At 37.4% G+C, this 18,912-nt stretch overlaps 1 protein-coding gene across 1 annotated transcript in view; it reads right to left on the bottom strand.

The window, feature by feature from the left end:
- Positions 1–3,107: 3,107 nt before the first annotated feature.
- Positions 3,108–18,912, bottom strand: part of LOC129352285 (SLIT-ROBO Rho GTPase-activating protein 3-like) — a 35,986-nt gene continuing 20,181 nt past the window's right edge. The window contains 17 exon segments of the mRNA XM_055021212.1: positions 3,108–5,813; positions 6,094–6,412; positions 7,040–7,186; positions 8,173–8,274; positions 8,276–8,351; positions 8,475–8,548; positions 8,951–9,178; positions 9,254–9,359; positions 9,448–9,582; positions 9,894–9,971; positions 10,283–10,343; positions 11,960–12,062; positions 14,668–14,695; positions 16,162–16,246; positions 16,347–16,544; positions 17,955–18,056; positions 18,671–18,892. Coding sequence (XP_054877187.1) covers positions 5,349–5,813; positions 6,094–6,412; positions 7,040–7,186; positions 8,173–8,274; positions 8,276–8,351; positions 8,475–8,548; positions 8,951–9,178; positions 9,254–9,359; positions 9,448–9,582; positions 9,894–9,971; positions 10,283–10,343; positions 11,960–12,062; positions 14,668–14,695; positions 16,162–16,246; positions 16,347–16,544; positions 17,955–18,056; positions 18,671–18,892 — 2,529 coding nt within the window. The 3' untranslated portion in view covers positions 3,108–5,348.

Below are 18,912 nucleotides of genomic sequence, written 5' to 3'. Positions count from 1 at the left end.
ATGCTTTATAATTTTAAAGAAAACTAGAGAAAAATGCTAAATATAATTGATAAACTTTTTGCAACCTGCTTTCAAATATATTAATGTCAGGATCTGGTTCTAAGACCAGTGCATGTTATAGTTCAACATCCTCTATCTGCAAGCTGAGTTCTGATAAGGATCTTGCCAGTTAATTGCATAAAAAAGATTGCCAGAAAAAGCCATATCGAAAGATAAACTGATACTTTTAATGGACCCCAATCAATCAAGTGAGCAGCAAGAAGATGTGCAAATTACATGCATCAGCAACAAATGAATGTTTCCTCAGAGCTAATCTACCACAAACAGAGAGATTCAGTTTATAATGGGAGCTATTAGTCTGCAAGCAACCTTGACAAATTATTTGTGTAAACAATTTGCGTTCTTTTTTTTGTTCTATCTTGTGCAAAGAGATCATTAATCTCAATTGTGACCCGAAACCTGCTTTTAATGAGTATTGGAGCCTAGTTGTTTGAGGATTCGCAACAAAATAAAGTAACATTTCTAGGAATTGTTTTAAAATATATATATACATTGACATTAAGGTCATGAAGATCTTCCCTCCTTTCTCCATTTTCTTGTACTGTGGAAAATTTGTGGACACAAGTTGTCCCCAAATATTTCTCTCCTCATCATAAGACTTATGGTTTTAAAAATGTACCAGTATGATACAGCATTTAAACGGTGTCAGTGGGAACCTAAACAATGTATGTAAGTAAAATTATTAATGCAATCTTTCCATATCCCTCTCTACTGTGTCTCCTCAAACAACTTGTCATTCAGAGGCTGGTATTTATGTACAAACTGTGGTTAACAGATGGAGACATTTGCCATGAAAGCTGGTGTCTTCCCATATGGTCACATGAGAACGCTCAGAAACACGAAGCACACAATTACACAGCTGTCTGCCAATGTCGCTGACAATGTCTACTTTATATAAAGTTGTCACATGACAACCAGACAGGTTTTTGGTGAGACAACAGTAGATATTTATAACTCCTCAAAGGGAGATGTTTATGAATATAACTTTTGAAAATTACATTGTGTTTTCTGTCACAAATATATTTTATAAAAGCTTATTTTGTTTGTGGTTTTAACATGATGTATGAATATTTATGCAAAATAAACATATAAGTTACATGTATATTTAACAGAAGATGTAAAATATACAGAGTATGATATGCTCCCAGCAAAACTGATCAAATACATCTGAACTTACATGTTTATCTTCTGATAGTGATCAGTTCTCAATACTGTTTTCTGATGTTGATCGATGGTTCTAACCTTATATCTGCTTCAAACCTGCTGACCTTACTAATCATATCACAGCACAAATGAAAAAAACCTTTTGAACAAAAAGGCCTTAGCCGGACAGCCGGCTGCTAATGCACAAGTAGCCTGTTCCCTCTTCCCTGAGTCATTCACGCCTGGTTCCAAGTGCTAATCTAGTTACATTCTCACTTAAATCCCGATAAACAAACCTAACTGAATCAAAGGTGATCCTGGGGGCCGGTCATAAAAAAACAAAACAAACAAAAAAAACCTGAAACATACAAAAAGCCTTTTAAACTACTCCTGATAAGGTTATAAAAAGTGAAACACCTGGCAGTTTTAGTTTTGAAGAGGAAATCAAACATAAAGCATTCATTGTATTATGTTTGCATAGCCACACTGCCTCAGAGCCGAGGTTGATTCGCTGCTGAAAGGTTTACATTACATTTCCAAAACAGTGACCAGCAAGAGCGTGGAAGCACACTGACAATAACTGAAGCAATAAATTGTCAAACCTAATCAATCATGTTTCTTCAGTTCTTCTCCTTTTAACTTAAGTTTTGTTCAGATAAGCCTGAAACTTTCCCATCCATGTAAAGATTTTGCATATCTGCTGCAGGAAATGATGAGTCCTCCATCATGTTTTAAAAAAAACTGGAAATGAACTGCTTGTCCTCTACTGGGGGAAAAATTAGTATGAAGTAAAATAGCTGACATAACTTTGTTTCTGTCATATTTTCAGTTTTTTAAAATTAATCTTGTGATCCTCTGAGGGTTTACTGGCCCATTTTAAAGAAGAAAAAAAAAATCAAGACAGCAGGTGCATGTGTCTTCATAACGCATACTCATAGTTTCCTTTATACGGTTTTGCTTTAATCACACCAGGCTTCTGGCAAACAAATACAAATACATAAGCATCAGGGGCCTTCACATAGACTGTTTTAGCACAATCATACAACTTAGTAGGCATGTGGATCAGCTTACTACAGCTTTAAGTCAAAATTTGCACTTCTGGTATTTGCCAAATGATTGCAGTGTCGAATACCAAATGCAGATTTATAAACCTTTGAATATTTACTTTGTTTGGGGGAAAAACATGCAGTTTTAATGCTCACAGCTTTATAACTAACTATATGACTAAATTTTAGGTTCTAAAGTCCAAAAATCTGTGTCATGGCCATTTTGATTTTTAAGTGCTGCCATTTTTAAGGAACCAAAATAACAATGGGTAAAATGTTAAAATTAAAATCACTGCATAAAATAAACATTGCAATATGTTTAATATATATATATTTTTTCTTTAGAAAGTCAATCATGAGGAAAACTGCATTTCCTCTTTTAACACATTTTCAGACCTGGGCAGCAATAAAAGAAAATTTTAAACTTTAGTCGAGTTTTCCTGGGGGCCGGTCTAGACAGGAGTCTGGCTCAATGTTTGAGATGTTTTCAGGCTGTGTAGGAAGCCTGGAAAACACACTACATATAATTAGGAACTTTAAGATTCTTCAATACTTGATCAAATCAACTTAATTTTGTTTCAAGTTTTACTTTGACGATGCCTCTTTATGCATTAGCCGTGTGAAATAAGCTGTAAAACAACAAATCTTAAATAACTTGAGAATTTTTCTAAACACAAAACCTACAAATTGCAGAAAATGCATGAGAGTTCAGTTTTCATTTTGGTCAGCAGGTGGCACTAAAATGTCCTTTTAATTTAAAGCATTAACGCGTTGTATTTTCAGGGAAAAATAAATGAATCTTTCAAATCAATAACACACAGAGAAGCTTTGCATGATGTACCTAGACAGGAGTCTGGCTCAATGTTTGAGATGTTTTCAGTTTATTGTTCAGGTAATATCTGTGCAAGGATAAGAATTACAAAAATCTACACATTACACATAGTACATATATACTGTATATATCCTGTTCCTATGATACAATGTTATATTTACAAGCAATATTTAGCAGTAGGAGTTAAGTCATCCCATCGCATGTACCTTTTATACTTGAAAGAGATGTTGATCGACCCTCTGGAGGAGGAAGTAACACATATCAAGAGAAAGCAACAGTAACAGCCTCCAAAGACCCAATACAACCTGGACAAGCTCGTTTCTAGTGCAGCTTCAGGGTGGAGACACAGAACCTACAAACAGCTCAGCTCCATGTAGTTCATTAGCGCTTCAGTCAACTGAATTGTGCAAGTTTCTTATTTGTTTTAGAGGTAACACAGCTAATAATGTGGTAAAAAGAGATGAGGAAATTGTTTATTGAATCAAAGTAAACTTTACTTCATCCTTTATGTTACAGAAATATCATGAAAGCTAGAATGTAAACGGTTCATGTCTTGTGCACCATTGTAACTTGGTCTATACTGCCACCCTCTGGACAGTTCTGAAATTGACAGATGAAGAATAAAGTAAAGATGAGATGATAAATTTTGTCTTCTTAAAAAAAAAAAAAAAGAAGCATACAAAACTCACTACAATGTGCACTACAAAAGTAATTTTAACCCCCAGAAAAGTTTTTTTGCCACACTGCAACCACAAATTTGTCTAATTAGTTGGGATATGATATAAGTAACCAACACGGAAAAGTGTGTATTTTTCTATTCTGTTCCCTTTACTCTGATATCCCAAAATAATATCCAGTGTAAAAAACAACTTTCAGAATCACCAATTTTGAAAATTGCAATTGTTTATACTCAATATATCTTTACGTGAAAGAATGCTCCATTCAAAGTATTGCTAGAAATTCATTTAATGTATAGCAAACTCAAAAACTTTAACTTTACCGTTCATATAGCCTCAGATGAAGTGATTGAGTTGAGTGCTTTCCAAAGAAAGAATGTTCAAAGAAAGCACAGACTTATAGAAAATGACTTGAAGCTAAAGTGATTTAACTTCAAGTCAACTTTATGTAACACTTTTCATCCTTTTATTTGTATACAAGTCTGAAAAACATGTATACGTTTCCTTCCACTTTATAATAAAGCATAACTTTGTGTTGGTTTATTCAAAAACATAAAAATAAAAAAAAAAATCTCCCCAATAATTACACAACGTTGTGGTTTGTGGTTGTAACATGAAGATGTGGAAAAAGTACGAGGGGTTTGAAAGCTTTTGCAAAATACTGTGTTTATCAAATATCAGGATTTTTTTAAAAAATGGCACAATGAGGTGGATGAATGGTATTGATGCTGCTGATTCTCATACTGTAAACTAAAAGCACCGGTTGGGATCACAACAGTGCGTGGAGCCATTTTGTTCCATTTGTGCTTTAGATGGCTGTCAGTGCCAGCCAAGTCCTTGTGCTGCCATGAGTTTCACCAGGATCTGCAGCATTTCCCAGATTTTTCAAAATTGTAACAAATATATCTGAATGTGTATAATTTCCAAATGCTATATGCTTTGAAGCTGTTGTCAAGGCAAATGCGACAGGTTTAATTCCCACAGAACCAACATTCTGTGTTCATCAGAAGAACTGCACCTTGAGGCAGCGGATATCGTCCTTCAGTCATGTTATCTTCCAATATTGTTCCAAAGTGGGACAGTTTTCTCAACATTAACCTCTCTCCATCAACATAAGTGGTTCTGAAGGAACTATTCTCACACAAGACCCCCAGCTCAGTCTGGATGTCTACATGGTAAGTGGTGTAGTATTCCCGTAAATGTTTCATGGTAATGGAGCAGGAAACCAGACACAAAGCACAAGCTCACAGCATCTTCGTAATCTAATATTGTTTCAGCGAGACGTTTCATATCTCAGTAAACAGAAATATTCTCCAGTGCATCTCTTTACTCCAGCTTTGTATGAGTCTATTAAGTACATTTTATAGTTTTAATTCCTATTTCTGTGTAGTATAATCACTGTTAAACAGTACAGTCACTTGCTTCCAGGCGGTGTAAGCAGAAACCAGAAGCAGCAATCGTACCTCGTACAAGATTAGTGGGGAAATATTTGGACAAAATGGATGTTTGTTATTGATGTAAAGACGACCTGGAGGGCCGTGCTGATATCGTTCATTATCCACATTGTTCTTGACAGCTGGTAGATTGGAGCTACATGTTACCCTGTTTGTCGGAGGATGAAGAGGATGTGGACGGCGATGGGGAGGGTGCTTTAGGAAACGCCCTTTCAGTGGGGGTGATGCCTGGACTGCCCAGACCAGAAGAGCTGGAGCTGCTGGAGCGGTGCGGTCCCTGGCCAGGTCCGATCACTGGAGCTGGTCGCACAGGCCTGACCGGCGGGGGCCTTAGAGGAGCACTCGGTCTGCGTGACGACAGAGCTGGTTTGAAAGTGGTCATGGTCTCAGAGGAGGAGCTGCTGCTGCTTCGTCGCTGGGCTGCATCTGGGTCCCTGATCACCATGGTGTGCAGGGGGCTGGCAGACATTTCCTGGGCAGGGCCAGGGTGCTTGAGGGGCTCCAGGGTGTCCAGGACAACATCAGGGGCGTGTTTGGCTACATTCTGCCGCTCGAGCTCTCGCAATTCATGCAGAGCTGTATTCATGGTTTTCTCTATGTCCTAACAAAGAAAAGAAGAAACTTTGTTTATTTTTATGAAAATCAATGAACCAGAAAAGAAGTAATTAAATTAAAATTGTATTTCTAAAGAGGGGTGTTGTGCATTTACATTTCACATGAAAAACAGCTTTACATGAGATTTCTCATAACTTGGATTATCCAGTTAAGCATTTCTCAGAAGCCTCTAAGGATTACATGTGCAATACACTTAACAACACAACAACAAAAAAAAAAATGTGAATTGACTCAACTGCACTTCGATAACTTGTTGCAGCCCTCACCTCCGCGAGCGCCTCGGCCTCCAGAGCTTTATGGTCCCCTAAACTGGCGTGCCGTGTCGTGCTCGGTGATGATCGTTGAGAGTGACTCTCAACAAATGCTTTCCTGTCGGGGTGGTTGATGGAGCCTGAGCTGCCGAACGTGGTCAGGCGGCGCTTCTCCGGGCTGTCGGCATGGGCCCGGCTGACGGCTATCTTGTGCGGGCTGCAGGGGCGCGCCATTACCCTGGGAGGCTGGTCAGCAGCCCTGGTGGGGCTGAGGTTGTCGGCACCGTTGTTCCTGTGGCGGGGAACTGCGGCTCCGTCTGATCGCACTCTTACCCTGACACAATGGGATTACAAGGAGAGAAATTAACTTCTTTGCATTATAAGGAATGAATTTTTCCATTTATCATACATTATTTGTTCATGGTATTTTACTAAGAGTTCCCATAAATCTTTCATATAAAAACCCCAGCCTTTCACAAAGATGCAGGTTTGCAGGACTATCAGACCAATTTGTTCATTTTATTATTTATTATACAGTAAAGCCCACTATAAAGTTGTGACAAATACTTCTTAAGTGGGCTGGCTTTAAGTGACCTGAGGGGAAAAAAACAAAGAAGGAAGAATAGACAGAATGAAGGAAATGGAAATAAGAGCGACACTACAAAGATGGAGGAAAAGGATGAAAAGAAAATAGCGCAATGACCAAAGAAGGAAGGAAAAGACACAAGGAAAAACAGCATAAGAAAGAACAAAAGCTTATGATGATGGAAAGGTACAATGAAGAAAAGAATGAGAAAAAAGGAATGATTGAAGGAATGTAACAACATTAAAACAATAGAGATAAGTCTGGAGCACAAATACTCCTCATCTCTGACTTAGTTTTTTTTAAGATCCTGAAAATACTAAAATCAAATTTCATACTTTTCCAGAAAGTGGAGGTACCTCATCTAATAAACCTAACCTTCCTAACGCAGGTCCAAAACGGTTCTCAGCAGCCTGGTCACAGGGAGACTGGCGCTCATTTCTTGATGACGTCCTGTCATCATAGTGAGATCCACTGCTGGTCTCATTTTCTGTCCTCTGAATGCTGTCTGAGAAAGCATCATCCCTGCGAAGTGAGTAATAAATCTTTATGATTATGTTCTGTTTTAGTGAAGTTTTCACATTGCTTATTAAATTTTAAAGGGCAACTGGGTCTTGGAAAAACCTAGAGAACTCATAATAATCCAACATAAGCATTTAATCTTCAAAGTGAGTTTATATTTCCACAATGCAAATGAACTGATCATGTACACAACCTTCAATTTGCACAATAATGTAGCTTTGATTAAGTTATATGTTAGGAGATAAAGCTTTGGTTTTCAAGGAAAAATGGCTGGAAGTGAAAGAAACCGTATTTGAACACTGGCTTGTCAAATTATACATTCTTCCTGCTGACATTTTTGGAACTAAAATTTGAAAAGAAGTAAGAAATGCAGAGAGACAGAGATGGTTCTTATGCAAAACTTCTCTATCAAAAAAAAGTTTGCAAACCTGAATCTCCAAAAAATAAAACTTCACCACAAATAAAACTGCTACAGGTGTTGATCTGTGCATGTCCATCTCAATAAATGAATCCAATCCAAACCTTTTATTTGTTCCTTGTCCACACTGCCAAACGCTACAATGCCTGCTTTTATGACCATGTTATCAATGCGATTCACTGAATTAAACCTCTATAAGGTATTTTCAACAGCAACATAAGAGACACCAGAACCAACAATGCATATGCGTGAAAGGCTGCTATTAAAACAACCAGGGAGTTATTATTCAGCAGATGTCCATGCTCCCATGCTAAGAGTGGGCAAAGTAGAATGCAATATATTCATTCAATAAATAAAAACATTAATCTTATGCAACATTCTGTGGGTTTTCTTTAGCAGCAGGCTATAAGAATCAAAATTTATATAGAAAACCCTCCACTTGAATAATAACTGTTTCATTTATTATAAAATGTGTTTTTCCATGATGATCATTTATTTAGATGCACCTGAATGTGGTCATTTTTTTTTCAGCTCATCCTTTTACACCATAAAATCAATAAATCAAGCTTACATGTCTTGCACTACAATGTATTGGTGCGGTATCAGCCCATCCACACCGTTGTGCCGGCCTTCCCACCAATCCTCAGACGCTCTCATGTACAGCAGCAGAGACGCCCTTCTTGAAGGACAGCTCCCTCGAACTTCGCCCCACGTAGTCAAACTTGGCAATGGCCTCAATTGGCTCAAACTCTGCAGGAGTCAACATATAAAAGAGTTCTATATATAAAACAATTATTTTCATTTTTTTTCACAGCAAGCTGGAAATGCCACAGCTGGGATCTTGACAGTGTATCGATTGCGCCTGTATCTGACCTTCATCACTTGTGTTTGGCCCGGTCCCGTTGTCGATCTCATCAAGAGCTCCTGGCTCACTGTGAGGGCTTTCACTACACAAACAAAAAGAAATGCAAAAAATCAGAGAAAAAAAAATCCCACACGTGTAAGAAATACATTATTCGAAGCTTTTAGGGCTTTGATAATTAGATCTCAAGCAGATATTTTCCTTTAGAATAAACTATAGTGAAATCTGATCTGCAGATTTAAGCTACATTAAATCTGCAGATCAGATTTAATGATCAGATTTAATTTGAAATGTAAATTCAACAAATTTCTCTGACACATAACTAAATGTTAGTTTTTCTGTCTTTAAATTAAGATCAGATTTGAATTCACAACTTGTTCAAATTTTCACTTTTCAAACAAAGAATTAGATCTGGTGTCCTTGAGAATCTAATGTTTAACCTACTGCACATATTGAGCTTTACGATGCTCTGGTTCTGTTCACCTACCAGTACTCTTCACCTCCTGCCATGCATTTTTCATAGACTGGTCCTTCTAACTCCCGCTGGCTTGGAAAGATGGCCTCGTGGTGGATAATGATCGTCTTGATGACCTCATTAACGTGTGCTTGACAAGCCACGGGGTCCTGGTCATCAGGTATGGGCATCAGCGTGGGGCCGAAGCAGATAGCCAGATTGTAGGGGTCCATCATGTTCTCGTCGCTATATTGGGAAAGACTTGGAAGAGATGGCAGCATGAAGTAAAACAGTAACAATAACGCTTATTTTAGCTGCTGCTATGAAGGAACTTACTGATTAAGAAAAGCAAACAGGTATCTCATGACAATGATCACAGGCCGCTGTAGGGTCACAATTATCTGCTGGAGATGATGAGCTCTTTCACCACCAGAATCAAGTTCTGGGGAAAATAGATAAATAAACAGACCGAATATGAAACAATTTTAATGGCCAAATTTTCTGATTGTTTCTTCTGTGATGTGACTAACTGGTGGTGGAGATGAAGTCGAGGAAACGTTCTTTGGGGAAAAGCGGGTTTTCCAGCCCTCGGAAGTAGAGCTTGAGGACGCCTGCCACAGAGTTGATGTCATGATCCGTCTGATCGTCCACTAGTGGATCTTCTCCTGCAGATGAACCAAACTCTTAATCCTCTATTTATCCATTCATTGGAGCCACTTTCATCTAATAGGGCCCAGATGCAATCTTATATGTACTTCAAATTAGAGCACCATAATGCAATTATTATCGCTCATTTGTTATTATTTCAGGATGCTATGTTTTATGCATTAGGTGGTTTACATGTCCATTACAGTGCACCAAGCGACTTGCAGCCCTCTTAATTGCACTTTAGAGCCCTGTGAGAGTTATAGTGGCTTTTCAGGTGGGCAAAACGTAATTTAAAATCAATCAAGGGGAAATATAGAGGGGGACTAACCTCTTTCAAATGCATTCTTAATGTCATTGACTTCGACCTGAGATCCTGGAACCCGAAATATGCCTTGTTGCTGAAGACCTGTGGATGGATAAAACAACCTTGGTCAAAAAACAAACAATCAATTTAATTTTTTTCCCCAAAATATTTTATGAGGTTTTTATGATCACCTTCACGAGAAATTAAAACATAAATTATTGTATCCACCTACTCAGGTAAAGCTTAAACACCTTTGAGCTCATAATATATTTGGGTAGAGGTGGCATAGTGAACACACTTCAAGTGAATGCACATCTATTTCATAAAATGCAAAAAAAGATGGAAAATTAAAGTATGGCTTTTGCAGAAACTGCACTTTAATCTCTTTCTGATGGAGAGAACTTGAAACTTACCGTACAGATTGATGTATCGAATGCAGCTCTCAACCACCACTGGTATAGGCTGCCCTGAATCCTACATGAAGAAATACATCATAATCACTGGAGGCATGCAAACAACAGTAACAGGTGATCAATTAATGTGGAGGAACTCTAAAAAATCTTAATAATTTATGATATTTGTAGGATATTATAATCATTAATAGCTAAATTAATTTCAAATTAAATAACTCGTGGTAAGTGTATTATATATACAGAATATATCTGAACCAGAATATGTACCAACATACAGCATTTTAAAATAAAAGAACATTTTTACAAAAACAGGAAAAGAATGCAGAGAAATGTCGGCAAGCAAACAAAACCCACAGTGACGACCCCACCCTGCTTGAAGACAAAGTACCTGACTCCTGGCACGGACATTTCTTCTTCCCCTGGGCAGAGAGCAGTAAGGCACGGAGAGACAAAGCAGGAGAAGGAACAACAACCACAAAAGATTAGAAAGAGGCAGAGAGACAGATCTTAACAGAGGCCTGGCCTGAGAGAGCAGCCAAAGCTTCAGCGCCTTGTGGGGTGAGAGACAGGAGGACGGGGCCTGAGGGAGGAGGGTGAGAAAGGGGAAGTTGCCGTCGCAGAGCACTGGCAGGGCTCCTACAAATTTTGCATTTCAAATTTGTACACTTATTCAGACTAATTTTCTAGAAACATGTTTTGGCAGGTCCTCTGACAACAAAACACCAATAAATCCTGATTGGTGGATTAATTTCCATCAACCAGGAAACACAGCAGTGAAACTGACAAAGGGCTATTGTGTTGCTTTTTGGACATCTGGACCAATTAGGGGCAGTAAAAATGCATTTTGAATGTAAGAATCTACACTACAATATCCTAAATCGAAACAAAGAGAACGAATGTAAATCAATATAGCAATACCCTGGTTTTCTCAACATTCAGATTTGTATCTTTTAAAAATCTTATGTTTTACATAAAACAATAAAATATTATGTCTGGAATATGTGATTTTCTTTAAACCTAATTTTTACTTTCCATACTTGTCCACATTTTCAAAATTCTACCATAAAATTTCAGACCTTTCAAGAATAAGCAGCAGAAACCTTGCATTGGGTTCGGATACATGCCTGTTAGAGAGAGCTGTTGGTTCGAATTTTGTCTATTTAAGGACTCAATCAGTTTTATAAAAGTGTTCAAGCAAATACTATAATTCTTCATATTTGTTATTGTTTGAACTTTGCATATTTACTTTATCTAAGAAAGAACCAGCATATATGTGGTTGAAATGTGTTTTTGATAAATTTAGTAGTTGATTAAGCAAGGATTTCATATTGATGCTGTTGTTGTGGGACGCTGCTGCAGCCGCCAAGAAAATATGCCCATGTGTTTATTAGCATAGCCAACTGGCCTGCATAAAGCCAAATTAATTAGGTGTCTGCTAGCTGGAGAATCACAAGACCAAGAATATAAAACAACTCGTCTCCACATCACATTTTTAACTGCTTTAAGACCAAAGACAATGCATTGAGCAAGAGGAAAGTGCATGAGCGAAACAACGTTTGAATAAGAGAGTGGTCACAAGCAAAAAGATCCCCTCCTCCCTACCACCACCACCACCAAAGGGCAGCCAATGGGACAGCTGAGCTCATGGAGAAACAAAGGGCACAGATGGGCTGATACCTGAATGAAGGCCTCCATATTGCCGTTAAACAGCTTACGGTTAAAAATGGAACGAGGTCTACACTTCCGCATTCTCTGGGGTTTAGGGGGAAGAGTGGGGGGCCTGGGGAGATGGTAGGGATTATAGCATTGAATGATAATAATAAAAATACATCATGCATGTAAAAGTACCACCATATTTTCTAAAACATTTTTCATATCAGATGTTTAAATACATCCACAGGAGCTTAAGCAGAAATTTGCAGATTAAAATGAATATAATTAATTATTTACAACTTTATTATAATGAAAATAAAACAACCGTTTACACTTCAAGCACTTGCACTAAACTGAGAAGTATTGGAACTGCAGAGACTGTAATTCAGTAACTTTACAAATAATCGTGTGACGGTAAATTATGACAATACTGACGTTTCAGTTGCTTTCATCTGCTATTCTGAGAATAGAAAGATTGCTCATACTATTTCAATAAAGATATTGATGGTGGAGGAGTGAAGATGCTCTCAACATGTCAAACATGGTGGTGGTATCATCGTGCTCTGAGTTGTTTTGCTTACAGTGCAACAATGAATGACGCACAAATTTAATGAAATAGTGGAGAATGTGGACTACTCCAAGATGGTCGGTATTTTCTTAAACCTTCGACTAAAGAAGTTTGGACCAGAACTCTTCTATGCATTTTAAGTGGGCAATGATGCATGGAAACTGCATGTGGAGTCACCATGGCAACATTATGCAACTTGAATAAGTGTAGCTTGATTCACAAGATGCTTTTGTGCTTTTTATCAACACGCAGCATGTTTTTGCGGAGACACTTTGTAAATTCTAGGTTTTTAAAAGCTATTCTTTTTAAAATGCAAATATGCTTCACTAAGAAACTTAGATACATTTTGACATATTTTTCACATTTTACCCTGCTGCTAAGAAAAAGAACCATTGGTTTCTTTTTTTCCCCTAGTTATCAAAATCTGGCAAAGTGTATCCTGACGGTTTCACATTAAAGTTTGATCATGTGAATAACAGTAGCAAATACTAAAGAAATTTAGAAAATAAGCCATAATCATTTCTAAAAAATGCGAGCTGTGATCAGTTTTTCTTCCTTTTGATGGAAACTTAGAACATTATTCCTACTCAATGGCACTGCATAGTTATGTCTGTTTAGTATCTTTTATCATGTGCCTTCGTAAGAAGACCTACAGTAAATAAAATGTTCATATTATTATTACCCATTTGCTACTCATTTTAGTTTTTCATTTATGTCTGAGCGCAAAAATCTTTTCATACTTCAACAATTCCAGAGACAAAAACATTTCAAACTATGAGTTAATGTTGGCATTATTTCCATGCAAATGATGAGTGTTTGCAAGTTGTCATCTTTAGAAAAGTTATCCGCTGAAGGCTTTGGTGTTCTTCATGCCAAGAAACCAAAGCAAAAGAACATGACACATCGTGGTTTTAGTAGCAGCTTGAGGTTTTCTGTCTTTTTGCTTCTGTTGCATGCACAGATACAGTAAACTAACAGGATGTTTAGTGTTGCCTAAACCTGCAGCACACAGTCTCACGACAGAGACATTAATACTTTTCAATCAACATACAGAAGCATCCCTGAAATATCAACTAGTTTTTTTTTTTAATAAAGACTATTTAGATGTCACAGTGGATTGATAGAATGCTCATCTTACTAAAACTTGTTCACACCATCACACTGCAGCAACAGATGTCAACATAGTTGTGGGGGTTTTGTGACAGACCACAGTCGTGCTGTGAAGTGGAAAATAAATGTGCCATTTTCAATTGTACGTAAAGATTAAGATCTAAAAAGTGTGCCATGCATTTCACTTCCCCAATTACAGACTTCATATTGCAAGCTTTCACTGCATTTACATCTGCAAGTTTTTTCATGTTTCTTTCTACTAGTTTAAACATCAAGACACTTGAAAATGTTACTTATTCTCTTTGTAAAGTAGTTTGAGCTCAGTCGGATTGCTTGGAGAGTGTATGTGCAAATCAATTTTCAACTCCTGACACAAATCCTCATTTTAGTTTACGTCTGAACTTTGACTGGGTTATTATCACATCAATTTGCTTTGATCTAAACAATTTCATCATAGCTCCTCATTTGGTGAAGAAAACAATCTCCACAGCATCATGAATTCACCCCCATATTTTAAACGTAGACTACAGAGAATTTGTCTTCATGAAAATGTTTTGTTTTCATATGACAAAAGATGTAAGCTCAAAGGGTATGAATACTTATACAAGACACTGAAGAATTAGTTTATAAAGTAAATAAAATATTAAGTGGGTTTCATAAAGCGTATCATAAGTTAAAACTAAAGCCACATTGCATTTATAGTTTTGTACATTGTACACTGGCATGCCTCTTGGTCAGGTCTCCCTTGGAAAAGAGATTTTATTTCAACCAATTTCCCAATAAGATAATGGTTAAATAAGTAAAAACAATTATTTAGATCATTTTAAACTATTTTAATAATCATTTTTGTCTCATTAAATTTGCTCAGTCAAGTACAAAGTGTTTTTTTTTTTTTTACAAAAAACAACTAGGAGGATGTTTAACAAGACTTAAAAATCTCAAGAATCCCTTTATTCTTACACTTTGGTCTCATTTTAGCTAAAGTTAGAGACACAGGAAGGATTTTACACATCAGCTCCTACTTCATTCACCTTCTTGCCACAGAACATCTTACCTTGTTGTTCCATATTCAGCCCTCTCCCCTAAAAGAGAAGGAAGCGGAGAAAAAGAGGCCAACTTAGAATCAGCTAGTTCACAGTCACAGCAGTTAGTGGTATGGTTGAGTTCAGGCTGATTATACAAGGCTGGCAGATGGAGACAGAAAGGGGGTGTTATAAAGAAAAAGGGGGCATCTATTCAGCCAAACTGAATGGGGTGAGCGCCATAGCTGCATTTGACTCGCTGCCAGACAGCGGTCATTCAGCGGTCGGCCCCAGAAGGGGATGGCCTGTCTACTCTCTCCATCCGCAAACTGGGAAATGTAACCAGGGGCAACTGGAGAGGCAGGCTGAGGGAGCTGATTTGCACAGTTGGATGATTTCATAAATCCGTAGCGCATTGACTTTAAGGACTTTGAGAAAACATACGAATTTATTGGAATGTGAAAAAGCTAGAAGATCACAACAATGAATGTCTCTCAAGCACATTTTTTTTTATCTTCACTCAAACCAAGACATGTTAACTGATAGGATTTGGGAACAATGGATATAAATCTAAGTTTCTTATGTATTATTTTGACATATATTTAGCACCTTGAGCCAAAAGATTAATTTCCAGTAAATCTTGTTTAAATCTCTGTTTAACAAACTAAATAGTATCTCACATCTATGACCTTCTTTTTAACGTTTTGTGTATGTTTGAACTAAGAATGAAACAGTTGATGCATTGGTTTCGATAAGGACATGTATGTATGCAAAAAACTTGCCTAATGTCACAGAAATGGGGATATATAGTAGGAGGAATGCTACCAGCTGTACCATGGCAGCATTATGGCTTTCTGCTAAAAGGAAAGCAGCGAGAACAGATTCAGGCAGGATACCAGAAGCAATTAAGAGAATATTCATATTGTTGTCTGGATATATGAAGGGGAGCATCCAAGCCTGGACAAGCTAGGTTGATTGTGCAAGATGAGTTGAGCCCTTTGTAGATGCTCAGTGAAGAAAAATAACTTCCTCTGGTGGATCTATGTTTTTGGGACTTCATTATTGTTTTAATTAAGTATAATTAATTAAGTATAGTATGTGGTCTCCTGGAGTGATGGTGGAATTTAAAGCATGAATTTTGTCTTTTTTGTCATAAGTCTAACAGGAATGGGCTAAGGATGATTACTGGGCTTTGTCGTTTATCACAACAAATAGAAACGATTGTTTACAAACTTATTGGATGACGTAGATGTTAGTCAGTGCATTTTTGAACACACCACACCTTTTTCCATTAATATGCAGGTGGGTGAGTGTGATTCAGGAAATGCGGTGCAGATGTTTTCAATATTTAAAGAATCAGTCATAATCAGTCATCCACACCTACATCAATTATCACCCAATCCCACAGGATAATAAGCACTCTGGGATGGCAGACTATTGCCATAGTCATTTGTTTTTCTGTGTATAACTTTAGATCTTACCTCTCTACAAATGTCCAGCACAAAAAAAGGTTTTTATGTTCTCACCTTCTCCTAGTGTCTGCTTCAGAAGATCATGCTTAGCTTGCAGTTTAACAATGAGATTGCTGCCGTTCAAGTATTCTTTGTATTTCTGCAGTTCAAAGAAAAAAATAATATAGTATCATAGATATTTTTTAAACAACCTTTGGTCTGCATGCTTGTGTATTTTCTGCAGTCATCTGTTAACTCACTGTGAAGTAGAAGCCCTCAGTCTCTTGCTGATTGGCTCGCCTTTTGGTGATGTTTGCCTTGCTCATGTAGGAGTCAGAGGAGGCCGATTTGACAGACTCTGTGGATTGGCTGTGCTGGAAGGCCTCTGATACATCAAAGTCCTCCACAGTTAGCATGTCCTGGAGGGTCTGCATGGTGGCATCAAGAGTCTTCTTAACCTGATAAAAGACATCCAAGCACATCATAGTACCCAGTCCCTCTTTCATATGCATTTTATGTGGAAAAACCAAGTGATTTATGTAGATTGAATACTAAAATACTGTACCTAAATCTAGTAAATTTCAAAATGCATATCCTAGAAATTAGATTTTGTTCTCCTCACTGGCCTTCAACTGCCTGCTGTCGATATATACTTTCTGAGAAGGAGTGATTGATGCATAATCAATGACTCAATTTAATCAAATGGGTTTCCTTGGATGACAAAAAACCTCCTACAAGTTTAATAATAAAATAAATATGACTGCCTTGTTTAATAAGGATGATTGAATTGAAATGTATGCATCTGACTTTCAATATGGCTCGTGTATAAATTGGAAGCTTTTTTTGTCTGCTTTTTTTGAATTGGTACTAAATAATAATAAATTGATTCATCTTTAGCAAACATACCTTTCTTAGAAAGTTAAGAGTAAAGACAACAACAAAACACTAAACTTAAAGCTACCAGGAGTTACTTAGCCTAGGCTTAGCTGTTTATCAGACTTACAACAGATCTTATGAGTATATTGTAATTTATAAGCACATATTTTAATGTTATTCTGTAGCAAAATCCATGAGATTTATTTTCCCTTAGCTACTATTCAGTTCATGTAATTCAGGGAATAGCTACAAGAAAATATCTACTTGCCAAAACATGCCCATACCTCCAGTCAGAGCAATAATTAAAAGGATTAGGAGGCTAGCAGAGGAAAAATAAAATTATAATAATAGTATATAACTGTTTAAAGAAAAGTAGCAATTTTGAAATAGGATGTTTTGGTGCTGCAGGAAAAGATTAATTTGTCTTAAGCTTTTTTGGCGTCGATAGCACAAATATGAAAGGTGCTTTGCATAAAAGAATTCAGCTTTTGTATACACCATTATCAACCAATTAAATGGAGTGAAGTTTCATTTGTGCCAAGCATTTGCATTAAAATAATATGATGAAGACCCTAAAACGAACAGCTAATGCAAAATAGTAACATTAACTTAAAGAAATAAAATAGAGTTCATGAATTATTCTAAGTCACGAGCCTTTTCACTTTCAGTGAATCACAAGAAAATCATCCAAAAGGGAGTGGTTTCTTTCAGTATTACAATGTACTAATCATTCAGCAGGGGGAATCACTGAGGATTTGATGAATACATGAGTGTATGAGTCAAATGCTATGGCTTTTAAAAACTAGATGATACCTTTTAATATAGAAGCACTTTTTGTAGTCTAGCAACATGTGAAGGTATTTTTTTGTCCCTTTTCTGGCACAACTTAAAGCATGAATTTGTATTCTCTGTGCAAGACTCAAATTTAGCTTTCCATCCCTGTCCTCCAGATGCAATCTGCGGTTGAGATTTGTGCGCACAGAAGCTCTCACCTCTTCATTTTCTATCTTCAGTGTGGCCAGGCGAGACTGCAGCTGGTGGTATCGCATCAAGAGCTCTGTCTGGACAGGCTGCTGTGCACTAACCTGACACACCTCGAAAAGAAAAGAAAGGAACCTTTTATTGAACTTAGAAGAAGGGCTGAATAAAACCATGAACATTCATCTCTGACAGTTCAGCAGCTCCAGGCCTCTTCACCAAGTCTCACCCACTCAGAAGGGTTTTGCTCATCCCAAATCCCTTTTATACCTATTTTGCATAAGTGCAAAATAGGTATTTTTGCTCACTATTCACTGTAGTCAAGTATTTAATAGTGATAAATGGACTTGTATATGCTCAAAGCCTATGTATGATGAGATTTCCTGGCAAATAATTTAAGGACATTTTTGTATGATATTATATTTTCTATCATTTGGGTTCTGATTGAACTACACCAAACAACTCTTATAAATATTAGATCCCAACCCAAACCAAAACAACCCCATGCAACTTTCTGCTTTTGAATACTGTTGAATGGAGTCACTTTTTCTTAGTCACCAAGGAGTAAAAAAAAAAATACAAATTTACTTTAATCATAAGTTCTCAAATCAGGAAGCAAAGGTTGGATGGATTTGAGTGTGTGCATGGCTGCCACAAAAGGATCTGTGGTAGGCAGCAGACCAAAAAGTACAAAGCATCAAGGCGATGAAATGACCAGCATTAAACTCACCTCATCCCCCATATGTGGCTGGTAATCAAAGCGTGCTGGAGGACAGAAGATCTGACTGTGTGTGTCCATAAACCTTAGCTTGTCCCCTCTAATGTCCATGGCGTCTACGGCTCCTTCAAGTAGATCCAAACCTTCGTGGCGAGAGGTTTCCAGACTGTATTCAGCAGACAGATAAGTCCTCATGGTGCGTGCCAAGCTTGCATGGTAGCCCAAGTCACAAGACTGACAACAAGGAAAACATG

This window comes from Poeciliopsis prolifica, unplaced genomic scaffold (assembly GCF_027474105.1).
Source record: "Poeciliopsis prolifica strain line A6 unplaced genomic scaffold, Auburn_PproV2 SCAFFOLD003, whole genome shotgun sequence".
In the NCBI taxonomy this organism is placed as follows: Eukaryota; Metazoa; Chordata; class Actinopteri; order Cyprinodontiformes; family Poeciliidae; genus Poeciliopsis; species Poeciliopsis prolifica.
Note: the sequence above shows the minus strand (reverse complement) of the source record. Positions and strands in the feature narration are given on the sequence as shown.